This window comes from Centroberyx gerrardi, chromosome 16, assembly GCF_048128805.1.
Source record: "Centroberyx gerrardi isolate f3 chromosome 16, fCenGer3.hap1.cur.20231027, whole genome shotgun sequence".
In the NCBI taxonomy this organism is placed as follows: domain Eukaryota; kingdom Metazoa; phylum Chordata; class Actinopteri; order Beryciformes; family Berycidae; genus Centroberyx; species Centroberyx gerrardi.
In genome coordinates, this window is record NC_136012.1 from 7,617,418 (window position 1) to 7,630,870 (window position 13,453).

The following is a 13,453-nucleotide window of genomic DNA, read 5'->3' on the forward strand; positions in this document are numbered from 1 at the left end:
GGCAGACCCTCATTTAAAAATACAATGAATAAATCTGCATTAGTCTATTTTTGACTGATGTGTTTTGTTTTGTTTTTTTGAGAACGCAACAGTTGTATTGCTGTCATTTTAGTAGACGACAATGGTAAATCTGTTAAATATTATTAGTAGTAGTAGCAGTAGTAGTAGTGGTAGTAGTAGTTAATTTAAATGTTATTATATACTGACTAATCACAGTTCCTTTGCAAGACATCTATTGGTAAAAGTTCATCATCAGTTCACCTCTCATCTATGATGCTGAAGGACAGAAGATGTCCCATTTAGGAGCTGCGTGGCAGTGAGTGAGAAGAGGAAAGAACCTGCAGTAAAAGGATATAGGATGTACCAATGACTTTTATCATAAACAAGGGACGTGGCGCCCTCTGGCGGCAATGCCTGACACCAACAGGGACTTTCAGCCACGGTAGGTAGACGTGGCAATGACGTCAATTGCCGGAAATGACCCGGATCGGAACTTTAACTCCTAGGTTGGCTAGTTTTTTACTAGAACCATCGAGGGCTCATGAAATATTGTGTAATATCGATTCAGGTAAGCTGGAGTTGTTCGATTTTACCTGATAAGCATGGCTATATATGTCCAAATGCAGGGGGGTTAGTTTTGGTCGAAGTTTACGGAGGTAAATTGTCGAGACCAGATGAAAGCTGGGTTAGCTTTCTCTAGCTAGCTTGTGGTGATCCAGAGGCCAGAATCAGCTGAGCGTCGTGATGGGCGGCCTGCAAACACACAGAACGGTCTCACACTTACGATATACGTTAGCTAATGCTGTTTATTTTTAACCAGACAGTAGCTATATTTGTTAATTGGGCTGTATAGCTATTCATTTTCGTGTTGTTTTGGTGTCAGTTTTGTTGGCTTAACCGTGTTGTTGGTATTAGCGAGGCGAGCTGTAACTGGCCGGCTTGCTACTACTTACATCGCATTTTGTTATGGCTCTTTGGTGTAACAAGTCCGTCTAACAGTCAATAAATGAATAAGCTCACGAGCCAAATTGTTGAATTCACACGTCTCTTTTACGTTGCCGCAGAAATGTATGTAAACATGTTCACGGACGAGTCGCCACCTTGGATGTGAGAGCTGTCCACACCGCGGGAGGTCTTGCTATCTGTCCATCTGACCGAGGAGAGAAGGACCCGCATCGACCCAGGTGGTTTTCTGCTGCGGGCTCGTGACCCTTACCGGCGGCAGGATGACGTGCCGTGACCGGACCCTCGAGTTCCAGTCGGCTTGTAAATCTCTCCAGGGCAGACAGGTATGTTTGGATAGGAGGCCTCTGTGGCTTGTATGATATGCCCTAAACTAAATGTAGATATTCACCTCTGATAAAGAGCAAAGGCTTTAGAGACGACTGACTATACCAGGACTGTAAATATCCATGTGAAAAATGACTTTACCAAATAAGCTATTCAGTGTTTTTACTGTAAATCTTTGTAGCAGTGATGACTGTCTGTCAGTTTTGGTTTTGGTTCCCTGTTCCTGTTTTGTTCTGTTCAGTTTTGGTTCTGCTGCGCCTAAATTATTTGGTAATTTTGTTCTGACAAAACACCATTTACAGACACTTGACCTATACTTGTCTGGATATTTTGGGTAAAGTTGAACTAGGGAATGTTTTTATGATTCTTGTCTTACTGTGATGGCCCACCACTGCTAATTGAATGTGTAGAAACACCATTTTTACATTTTGGTCTCTACCTCGTCTCAATCACTTATTTTAAATTTGTCTTTAATTCTCACGCTGCCTCCCTCTCTGCTTTGTCTTCATGGCAGAATGGAGTCCAGCCCAGTAAACCAGCGCTCAGCGCACTCAAGCAGCGCAGCGACTTCACAGTCATGGCCAAGTGAGTTCCATGGAGCCAGTGTTCTCACTTATCTCAACAACTCACAAAGATTTACACACTTGCTTGTTCTTTTTTTTGTTGATTTTGGGAGTTACATTATTTGTATTCCCACAGTATAATCCTCTTGTTTGTGTTTCTTCATTGCATGTGAACCACACACTTGTTGCACCTGTATTAACATAGCTAATTTTTATGATATGTGTGCCACAGAACGCTAAAAAATGTTGTTCTGTCATCTTGCAGGAGAATTGGGAAAGACTTGAGCAATACGTTTGCCAAACTGGAGAAGCTCACCATTTGTAAGTGACCCTTGACAGTAGTTTCAGAGTGGAAGTGTTTTAAAAATCTCGGTGTCCAGTGTGCTGATACTGCATACTATTGTTTTGATGTTTCAGTGGCGAAAAGAAAATCCCTATTCGACGACAAGGCAGTGGAGATTGAGGAGCTAACATACATCATTAAACAAGTGAGATGATTTTTGATATCTCATGAAATTTGCTCTTTACAAATATTATGTTTATGGATAGAGCCACTATCTCCAATCAGCAAATATACTGAATCTTAAAATTATGTACCCTGTGTTTCATATCTGTGTGTGTGTGTGTGTGTGTGTGTGTGTGTGTGTGCAGGACATCAACAGTCTAAACAAACAGATAGCCCAGCTGCAGGACTTGGTGAGGTCCCGCGGGGCTCCGGGTGGCCGACATATCCAAACCCACTCCAACACCATTGTGGTCTCATTACAGGTACAGTTAATACGGTCTAGTACATATACATGCACTGCGTTTAACACAAGGCACATATGGTAATCTTTGTCTTCAATCCGTCTTAATTGTTGTTAAAACCTAAATAAGACCAAAATAAGACCAGACTAACAGTTTTGCTTAATAACATTCTTTATTGTTAACGTATTGATATCAATATTCTCTTGACTCGCAACAGGGTCATGGAAGAAGCCAAATAACACATTTTCTTGTTACATAAGTCCCAAGTGAAGGTTCTTTTAAGCCGAAACAAGACCATGTACATACAGTCGTTTGTCTAAGAAAACATTCAACATTTTAACAGAATACTAACAAATACTGGTCATGGAAATTGTGCTATATGTCATTTGAAATTTTTGGAATTTAATTAGGAAAGGTGTATAGAAACCCTGATTACACAACAATGCACTGCAACAAGTGTATACAATTGAATTAAGTTGAATTTGGTTTCACTTGGCTGTATCTTTTGTTCTTCACAGTCCAAACTGGCTTCAATGTCCAATGACTTCAAGTCAGTCCTGGAAGTCAGAACAGAGGTAAGATGTGTTTGTTTTACCGCCATTATTCATTCCTACCTGCTGAAGACAGAACATGGAAGAACAGGATTTTGGATTGGGAAGAGGTTGATTGACAGTCGTGTTTACCGCCGTTTGTGTGTGTGCCTGTAGAACCTGAAGCAGCAGCGCAGCAGGAGAGAGCAGTTCTCCCAGCCTCCGGTCTCCTCCTCTCCTCTCATGGCCAACAACTTCAGTAAGTCCATTCACACCCAGCTTCCCGCTTGTAGCCGCTCACTATGATTTTCACAAGGCTCTCGCAGTAATATCATCTGCATTGTGGTACCAGCAGGTAAACGCAGCATGCTGTTGTAGCTTCCTAAGGGCGTGTTCACACTATTCTGCTTTTTTTTTTTTGTAGGAAAAGCACTACCTCAGCTGCATTTTGTCCTGATTAAGCAAAGCGGGTTGTGCAGCGCGTACTTAGATTCTGTAATGACTAGATGCTGTAGTTGACATTATTGGCAAGCAATACTTATGTACAACTCTGACAAACTTACCAGAAACCCCTACAACACAGACAATGTGCTTCCATCAGAGTCACAACTAATACCAACTTTTCCACTGCTACTTTCTGTTTTCATTCTGGTTGTTGTAGTAAACTATCAACCGCCACATAGCATGAAACCCCACCTCTTCTGCATGTACGCTCCTCTGAAAGGTTGAACGTTTCTCAGCTTTAGGAAGAGCTCCACCAAAAGAAGCCAGGCACAGTGCTTTTTCCAAAACGTTCTCTGCTCCCCATCTTCTTTAATATGCAAATGGCGCTGGCAGTTTGAAAAAGTGTAATAGTGTGAACACACCCATACTGGTTCTTTGTTTTGGCTTTATGAGGCAATATTCGACAACTCTGGCTCCCGCTCAAATGAGATTTTTGCTAGACGCACGCAAACAGGAACGCTAATTACCAGAGACCGTAACTGTAACTTTATGAGCACAGGGAGCTGATACGCTTCCTATGCAGGCCTATACTTTTCAAATGATCAGCTGTTGCCATAAATAGGGACTGCTCGAAATCCATGTGATTGATTCTTACTGTATTTGGTCATCTATAATGCAAAAATTACAAAATATTTTAGGGAGCCGCAAAAAAGGGGCCCAGGAGCCGCATGCAGCTCGCGAGCCGCGCAATGAGTACCAGGGCTATACAACCTCAAATTTGAAAGGTATTTCCCTGGAATGTTTGACTCTCCCAGCGGGTATAACTAGCTACTGTGTGTGCCCGCTGTTCTTTCTGCTTTTCCCCTCTACCATTGAGGATTTCTACCTGATCTCGTTGCACATGTGTGTTTTGTTTGTTTGTTCTCCCCCTCCAGAGAGCTCGGTCTTGATGCAGGACGAGTCCAGGAGTATGGGGGACGTGGCCATCGACATGGACTCCCAAGCCAACCCCTTGCAGCTCCAGCTTATTGACGAGCAGGTAGACTGTTTGCTTATGTCTGTCTAAGTGAGATGGGGGGGGGGGATTATTCATCCTTTGGAAATGGTGACCAGACGTGAAACAAGTAAACTGCACATTATCGTGCCGTGACATAACCCTTTTTTAAATCTTCCTGGCCGTGCCGTTACAGGACTCGTACATCCAGAGCCGTGCAGACACCATGCAGAACATCGAGAGCACCATCGTGGAACTGGGCTCTATATTCCAGCAGCTGGCACACATGGTCAAGGAGCAAGAGGAGACCATCCAAAGGTGAGATGGAGAAGGAGATGGAGGGAGGGTCAAGGAAAGAGAGATCACCCAGAGGCTGAGGGAATGATGGGATCACTAGTGTTTGAAGGGAGGAATATTTTATCATGTGGAGTTTCATGCAGAATTTGGGGGTCGGGGTTAATTCACATGAAATTCCACTTCCATTTGAGAGTAAATTCCCCTGCTGAACTGATTAATTTGAAAGAAAATTGATGAGATGTAATAGATAAATTGGTCCCACTTCATTGAACGCACTGCTTGCTGTGTCCCTCCCGCAGGATCGATGCCAACGTGGAGGACACCCAGCTGAACGTGGAGGCGGCCCACACAGAGATCCTCAAATACTTCCAGTCGGTCTCCTCCAACCGCTGGCTGATGATCAAGATCTTCCTCGTCCTCATCATCTTCTTCATCGTCTTCGTCGTCTTCTTCGCCTAAAGCAAAGAGGAGCGGCCGAGCAGAGGGGAAAAGCACATGGAACGAGGGGGGGGGAGTTTGAGCTGGACTAAAACGAAGCGTTGTCCAAACGACCGATTTGAAGGACAGGCTTCTCTGTCAAAGTGACGGTTTGTCGGAGGCTCGGGATCCACGCAGATGAATACATGTAGGGTTGTCTGTTATTCCCAAGCCATAGAAAGGGACTCTATTGATCTCAATTCGACAAAGCTGTTCTCTACTACTAGAGAATAATGTTGTCGAACTCTGTCCAAATGAAAAGGATAAAGTATCAAAAATCCCAACACTTCTCTGTAGTGTTCCTTTAGACCAATTAATCATAAACATTTAATCAAAAATGGCTATTATTTAATGGTTTGATTCTGCAAACTAGTTTTTTTTTTTTTTTTTGGTTCTTTTGTTCCCCCTGCCCTTTCCTCATGTCATCCATTGGTTGTTGCAAAGAAGACGGAACAACAAAACTGGAGTTTGTTCTTAAATCTCTTTTCTTAGTTCATCTTCAGTTACTCTTTTTATCGAAGAGCGGGACTGTACCTCCTGCTTATCAACGATTCCTCACCCGCCGTCATTCAATTATGACGTGAAATATTTTTTAATTCAGTTATCTTCTTTTTTGCTTTTCGAGGTTTATTTGCCAAATGGGTACTCTTACAGAACTGTGACACAATGCGAAGACACTTTCTGTGGTCCAGCCCCGCCGCGTCATGAAGGTACGGGGCACCAGATGGCATTACAGTCAACTGAAGGGGGACTTTCCTGGTATAACCCAGTCACGAACATCAGTGTGGTTTAGATCAGAATGATCTGTAAGAATGGTTTATGATAAGTTGTGTAACAACTCTGTTTGACATGAAGCTATTTGGCCTGCCGACTGTGATCGCTCCATGTGGAGCTGCCTGAGTCTGAGTCTGCATTTCAAATCCTTTCAGTTTCACACTCTGTAATCGTTTGAGCTTTCGCGGAAATGAGGCCAGTTGAATGGCTGCAAAGGTGTAAACCTCACCCATTCCATGCCGCAGGGAGGCTCAAGCAAATGATACGAGTATCTGGAAAGGATCCGGGTTTGACATCAGTGCTTATGAAGGGGTTATGCTGGTCCTGAAGGCCCACTAATGAAGTGACTTAATCAACCAGATTCCCTGGAAGTGTCTGGTTGGGTGTCACTGCTTTAGTTTCTTCCCCTCTCCTCTTTACCAATCTATCTAATGTACAGGATGTTATTTAAATGACCACAGCTTTTTAAGAAGGAAAACATTCTTCCTATTTTTTCCCTGTCCTTTTTTTAGCCAAATGCCTTGACTTCAGTGTATAAAGTGCAAATAGTGACGATGATGTATTGACAAGAAAGTGCATATTAATAAAAGAATAATAGGGTGCTGGCATTCATGGCTGGGATTTTCTTGGGATAAGAGGATTAGTCAGCAGTGATATAATTAGCCATGTTGGGCTATTTCTGCGAGGCTAGTCAACGCGCTTGCACTAATCTGGGCTGTGCTGCATTGTATTATTATCCATCATACCAACTACACAGACACATGGGATTTGTTCTTCCTTTTTTCTCCTCTTCATTTATCATGGTCCAGATTAAGAGCATTATCTGGGACCTCTGATTGGAGAACAATTTGCTTTTAAAGTCATAGCGAAGTGGCCAGGTCATGTGATCAAATCCACGATCCTGTATCTTTCACTCCTTTTCTGTTTAGAAGTGTAAAGACTTGAAATGCATCACACCACTGAGCCAAAGTCCAAGAGTCACACTTAACCTCAGATGTAACCACAACCCTTATCTATATTGTTACCAAAATTGATCAGTCAAACATCTTTGTGAAAAAAGCAATGTTTTAATCACATAGCAGTAATAAGAACATTGTATTTTTTCCCAAATCCATAATATTCACAATAAAAAAAAAAGAACATGACAGATGATTCTAGCTGTTTTCTGCTAGCAAGTGTATGCTTGTATTGCTATGAGAGCATCCACTAAGTTTCTGGTGATCCGGAGCTAGACTGTGACTGCTGTGAGGTTTGAGTGGTAATGTGCTGAATATACAAGTGGCCTGAGCTGAACTTCCCCCATCTACTGAAGAAGACAGCTGTCCCATCTGTTGCATAACACATTTTTTTTTTTAAAGGGACAGTTCAGGTTTTTTGAGAAGTGTATCTGATTTATCGTGAACAGTTAGTCTTTCCAGTCTTTTCAAACTGCGCTTGCGTCAGTGTTTTGGTTATTGAGATATCTAAGGCATGTGAGGATTTGTCAGCAATGCAACAGATGTCAACGAGGCTAAACTCATTACTGAAAAATCACATGCAGCTCATTCCAAACTACTTCAAAATATAATCTGCTAGAGAGAATGACATGAATATGACTTGTAAGATAGAAGTTGTAGCCATTAGCTTCTGCTTCAGCTATCTCAAAACAAAAACACCATATTAAGTGTTTTCGTAACGGACTAAAACGACCACCAGTTCATCGTCAATGGGTTTCTTGAAAGTGAACAAATCCTTCTAAGCCCCCTCTCTCTCTCTCTCTCTTGTGTCAGAGACTTTTCTTCCCTCTTCTGAAAGAGACCGAAAGGAGGAAGAGAGAACTCAAATATAGTCTATCCCTATGTTTTCTTCCCTCCCTCCTCAACTTTCCTTCTCTTTTCTCTCCTCCCTATACTTACGCTGACCTCCTTTACTGTTGTTTTTGCTTTCCCTCCCTCCCTTACTCCCCTTGGTAACTCTTTCATTTCCACCCCCGCCACAACTCCCTCCTTCAACAGGCGCTCCTTGCCTCCCTCCTGCCCTCCCCTCCTCCTCATCTCATCCCTCCGCTCTCCCCCCTGCCTCCCTCATCCCTCCATCCCTCCCTCCAACCCCCCGCCTCCCTCATCGGTGGGCGCTCTGCTCCATGGGGGTGATCTCCGGCATGCTCCTGCTCCTCCCCCTCCTCGCCCGGGCCTTGATGGCCGCCTCCTCGTCCCCCTCTCCGTCATCGTCGTCGTCGTCATCGTCGGACCAATCCACCTGCTGCTGCAGGTTCCCCCGGGAGCCCCCTATGGCGCTGCCCTTGAAGAAGGGCCCGTTGCGTAACTTGGAGCGGAAGGTGACGAAGGAGAGGCTCTTGCTGCGCTGCTGCTTCTCGTAGACAGCGGTCTGCGGCGGCACCTCGTCGCCGCTGCTCAGCTCCTCCACGCAGTTGCGCAGCACCGAGCGGAACAGCCGCGGCACCTCGTGCACCTCGGGCTCCACCTGCGTCACCAGCTTCCTGAACCTGCAGCGGGACGGATCACTTTGTTACAAGAACAGCTTAAAACAAGGTCACACAAGCAAAGAAGAGGACAGAGGCAGATGCCCTGGTTAGAGTAAAGGGTGATGGGAAGGGGGGTGAGGTAAAACCAGCAAACCAATATAGTGGAACAAGAGTGGAAAAAGAAGCACCATTACATAAAAGCAAGTCTATAGAAGCTAAAAGTCAACCATGAGTTACTGCTGCTACTGGAGAGCCACAGTGATGACCCTTGACATTTGGGATGGATAGGAACTGGATGGATGGAAACAACTTGTGAGCAGGGTCCAACAGGTCTATGGGAACTGATCTAGGATCCCTGGTCAGGTTACATGGGTATATCAACCTAACCATAACTTAGGATGCAAGCTGGACTTAGTTCAGCATTCTTATTCTGAGATGCTTTATGCATGCGGCCTTGAAAGCTAAGGGTGTTACACAAGGGATTAGAACCGAGGGGCTAGAGCCTAGACGGCCTGGCCTCTCTCTCTCTGTATCTCTCTCTCTCTCTCTCTCTCTCTCAATCTCTTCTTGCCTGTCTCTCACGCACTCTCTGTCTATCTTTTCCTGTCTGTCTCTTATACTTGTACTCTGTCTTTGTCAATTCAATTCAATTCAATTCAATTCAATTCAATTCAAGGTGCTTTATTGGCATGACAGTTCACAAACAAACAATATTGCCAAAGCATGTAACAAGAGATTAATCATCAATTAACCAACATTTCAGAAAAATAATTCCATCCTTTGTCTCTCTCTCTATTTGTCTCGTTCATCCTGTCTCTGTCTGTCACTGTCTCTCTTTCTGCCAGTCTGTCTGTCTCTCTACCTGTCTCTCTCTCTGTCTCTGTTTCCCTGTCTCCCTCTCACCTGACGATGACAGGGCCACACTGTGGAGGAGGGATCTTGGCACAGAGGTCCTGCAGCTCCAGCAGGTCGTTGGGCGTCAGCTCGTAGGGCGGCGGGTTGGGGTTGTTGGCCAGCCAGCTGTAGTCGGCGGTGGAGGAGGAGCTGCGGCGCCGGCGCCGGCCCTCCGTCGCTCTCTCCAGGCGGACGCGCTCGGTGCGCTTCACCATGGCCCCCAGCTCCAGCATCAGAGTGTTGGTGACCAGCTCTGCGGTGGAACGCTGGCCGGGGACTTTGGGCTCCAGGGAGAACACGGCCGACCAGGGAAACATCTGGGAATAAAGGACAGAAGAGGTGGAGGAGTAAAAAGAGCGAATACAGGTTTAAGAAAATAGATTTGTTTTTAGGTTGAAGAAGAAAGGCAAGAGAATATCCGTGCCTTGGGCATCAACTGAGTGGCCTAAGTGAGTCCAAATTTGACCTTGTAGTTTTTAGCATTATACTGAGGAGCAAAGATTGAGTAATAGTCCACAGAAATGTATTTGGAAGCCATAAACATCACATCAGAGGAGCATTCAAGTCCAATGTTCCCTCTAAGCTCAGTGTGTCTGTGCAAGATAGTTTAGTGACCAACGCCACATTGACCAATAATAATAACATCTTGTCAGTCATCCATCTCCACTTGTCCCCATACATTTAGTCTATATAAGCAGGTTTTGGTGCAAATGATATTAGATTCAGGGACCTTTCTATAGCTTAGGGTGTGGCAAATTGAAGCCTCTAATTAATTCATACTGAATCCATAATATAATATCTGAAATATAGACTGTATGCCAGATACAACTTTTTCAGTATGTACTATAGGTATAAAGAGCCTCAGAACAAGTTTAACAGCAAAACCTGAATGGCAAGCAGTCACTCTCATATAAATAAATCATCCTATATCGCTGATCAATACAAACCGTGTTTCCATAGACACTGATATAGGCTTTTATTGTCTTACAGTAAATGCTATATAATATTCAATCAGGCAGAAGTTTATTATCTTACCTTCATGGAACTGGGTTTCTAATGCTGTAGGGTAATCTTGTCTGATACAAATCCTCCTCCTGTTTGGTAAAAGCCTTTTGTTAGCAGCAAAATGAACAGTTGGCCACCATGGGCTTGTAATATACAAGAAATAAAACTCCTTTCCCTCGGACTGAATGCACACAACTACCTGACCACCTTGCTACCTTTGATGGTCCGTGGCAGACAGTGCGTGTACTTTTGCAAGGAGCGTGTGGTATGTGTGTGTGAGTTTGGGATTGAGAATAAATGTAATCCTGTATTAATAACGAGTGAGTGACGGGATAAGCTTACCTCATGACATGAGCCTACACCTGGGTGAGGCGCGTGTCTGTCTGTGTGTGTGTGTGTGTGTGTCTTTGTGGGTTGGAGTGTGCATTTGCAGCTACAGTTGTCACGCAGCCGTCCCTCTCACCGCAGGGGGGGTGGCAATGTGATTATCAAACATCTCCCGTGGAACAGGACAGATATAAAGTGTAAGAAAAGCAGCCAGCGCAGAGGGAAGGTGGGGGGTTGCATGATAGTGTGGGAACCTAATCATTGTTGTGCTGTTTATAGAGTGTTTCTCTCTCCTGACTTCCCTGCCTGTCTGCACTGTACTGTCTGAAAAGCTAGTGCAGTACGTGAGTATATTTAAGGATTAATAACAGTTTGCATTAGAATGAAAAAAAAAAGTGTAATTTGGATGACAAAGCTCAAACAAACATGAGCCCAAAAAGCCCAGTGTCCAACTCCAGTGTCACTGGAGCAGCACCAGGTTCAGGTCCACTGATGAGACTGATATTAGCTGTGTTAGTCATGGTCACCAAATATTCACAAATATTGATTCAGCTGTTTCAGATGATAAAAATAACATGCGAGTCCTGCTTTAGCATGGATTTTTACTGTAAGGGAATTTGGGTCACTTGCGCAATAGAGGCAATAATAGGATTTTAAGGAATAGTCTTACTTATGTGTCTTATGTTTCAATTCAATTTCATTTCATTTCATTTAAATTATTTGTTTTATGTTATTGTTTTTATTTTAACTAATTTTAATTAATAGTAAAATCCAGAGAGAGGGTTCAGCCCATACATTCTACTCAACCACAGTCTCATACAGTTGTGTTGGACACTGTGTAGCACTGAGTACTCTAGAGCAGTTGGGGGCCGATGCCTTGCTCAAAGGCACTTCCACAGTAGCTGACGGGGGAGGAGAGACATTTTCCTAGACAATCACAAAATGTGCTCCTCTAACCTTTAGGCTCCCACCATAACTGTCCAGATAAATAACAGATCTCCTAGTTTGCAGACAATAATCCGTTACCATGTGACTAAGGACACAGATCGGCTAAAGACCTGTAATTATCAGACTGTTATGACCAAGCATTGGACCCACATTACATAAGTGTGTTAACAGTCCGCCCACTAGCACATTGTATAGTATGTATGGTAGCTGTACTTCTTTCTGTACCACTCAGCACTGAGCCACCAAATCCCAGATTACATTCAAATCCACAGCCTTCCTGGAATAATGAGCCATCTGACTCTAATTACAGCTGCCTACAGTGGGTGCTATATCATTACCACTGTTGCTAAAGGGGAAAGGTTGTTTCTTACTGTATGTGATCAAGCAGTGCCTCTGGTGAAAAAACACACCCACCCAACTAGAAACATAATTTGATGGGTAGAATCAAAGACGAAAAATGGCCAGCGCTCAAGAAACAATATTCAGACTCATTTCAGAGATTTCTAGTTTGAATTCTTTAACATAAACGTTTTGGTGCTCAGAACAAGACTGAAGATCTTTTCTGAATCATAAGGGTCCTAATGCAATTTTTGGCACACATCCAATCAAGAAAGCAGCACTTGCGTCATTAAAATCTCCATTTTTAAAATTGAGTTGCTCTGATTGCTCCCACTCCCCATCTGCTCCCATTCCCCATTGTGTATTTTGGCAGAAGAAGACTGTAGGAAAAACAGGCAAAGCAGTTATAAAAGTTGATATAATTTCACAGGTCTTGTTTTGCGGTGTATGTATCTTCAGTGATAAGCAAGGTAAACCCCCCCCCCCACTGGACAGCTGGACTGTCTGCTTCCTTTCTATGCGTATCCCAATAGATCTAGTATGTAGTGTGTGTGTGTGTGTGTGTGTGTGTGTGTGTCTGTGTGTCTGTGTGTCTGTGTGTCTAGACTAACCTCTAACTCCAGAAGTGTGTCTCTCTTGCTGCTGAAGTCCCAAATCTCCTCCTTCCTGTGCATCATCTGTAGTCTCTCTCTCTGCAGCTGGGAAGCAGACTCCTGCAGCATCAGCTGGTGGATTACCATGGGGAATCTGGTCAACATGATGCTGGCTGCCAGTCTGAAGGAGGTTAATGGAAGAAAAGTAGATAATACCTAGTTGTTCCACTATCATGAATGAGGCTGGGTGTGGCGTCTGGGTAGTTCAGTGGGCTAAGGCGCGCAACACGTAACCGTGACGTCCTGGGTTTGAATACTAAACTACTACTACTTTAAACTATCCAAAATAAAGGCAAAATGCCCAAAAACATAATGAAAAAATAGTTGTGGCTCTGTTTGATCCATGCATGGGTTCAAAATCCAATCAAAACCTGTTTATGAAAGATGAAGAAGTGGCAAATGAGCACTACAATGTTTACAGGTATTTAAAACTTTCAATTGTCTGTGCAGGTACACATATGTCAATGCAACATATTATTACATTTATGAACAAATCTCTGCTATGTCTGTGTGAGTTTTGCCAGTGAATTTGTAACCTGTAAGTGGAAAACAAGTTATTGTTGGAAAGAGGGGAAGGCAGACACCATATAAGGACGATTCTCCATTAATGCCAATGCAAAAATTAGTTTTCTGTCTCTTCCTACTGAAACTGTCAGATTCTGGTAATAAATAGAACATTTTTGTCTTGTCCCCTGTCACATATTTTG

General features: G+C 43.6%; 2 protein-coding genes across 3 annotated transcripts; one reads left to right on the plus strand and one right to left on the minus strand.

Annotated features, from left to right (window-relative positions):
• Window positions 1-477: 477 nt before the first annotated feature.
• On the plus strand, window positions 478-7,598 carry stx5a (syntaxin 5A). 2 transcript variants are annotated; one of them, XM_071927188.2, is made up of 12 exons: window positions 478-568; window positions 1,065-1,289; window positions 1,805-1,875; window positions 2,119-2,174; window positions 2,271-2,341; window positions 2,505-2,621; window positions 3,119-3,175; window positions 3,308-3,389; window positions 4,273-4,359; window positions 4,510-4,613; window positions 4,765-4,886; window positions 5,165-7,598. In XM_071927188.2, the coding sequence occupies exons 2-12, from the start codon at window positions 1,227-1,229 to the stop codon at window positions 5,322-5,324; spliced, it is 990 nt and encodes a 329-aa protein (XP_071783289.1). In that variant the 5' UTR covers window positions 478-568; window positions 1,065-1,226; the 3' UTR covers window positions 5,325-7,598. The 2 variants fall into 2 exon arrangements, with proteins under 2 accessions (XP_071783289.1, XP_071783290.1); XM_071927189.2 differs by lacking the exon at window positions 4,273-4,359 and having other exon boundaries at window positions 5,165-7,597.
• Window positions 7,599-8,141: 543 nt separating this feature from the next.
• On the minus strand, window positions 8,142-10,614 carry LOC139933098 (protein RD3). Its single transcript, XM_071927115.2, has 3 exons — window positions 10,510-10,614; window positions 9,484-9,791; window positions 8,142-8,601 (listed from the first exon to the last, which is right to left on the minus strand). The coding sequence occupies exons 1-3, from the start codon at window positions 10,513-10,515 to the stop codon at window positions 8,217-8,219; spliced, it is 699 nt and encodes a 232-aa protein (XP_071783216.1). The 5' UTR covers window positions 10,516-10,614; the 3' UTR covers window positions 8,142-8,216.
• Between the last annotated feature and the right edge of the window lie 2,839 nt (window positions 10,615-13,453).

Bases quoted from the DNA above. Each gene is read 5' to 3' on its own strand.
- stx5a (XM_071927188.2), top strand. From the start codon at position 1,227: ATGACGTGCCGTGACCGGACCCTCGAGTTCCAGTCGGCTTGTAAATCT. The intron at 1,290-1,804 runs GTATGTTTGGAT...TCTTCATGGCAG, and splicing joins AATCTCTCCAGGGCAGACAG to AATGGAGTCCAGCCCAGTAA. The intron at 2,342-2,504 runs GTGAGATGATTT...GTGTGTGTGCAG, and splicing joins TAACATACATCATTAAACAA to GACATCAACAGTCTAAACAA.
- LOC139933098 (XM_071927115.2), bottom strand. The intron at 8,602-9,483 runs GTGAGAGGGAGA...GTCCCGCTGCAG, and splicing joins TGTGGCCCTGTCATCGTCAG to GTTCAGGAAGCTGGTGACGC.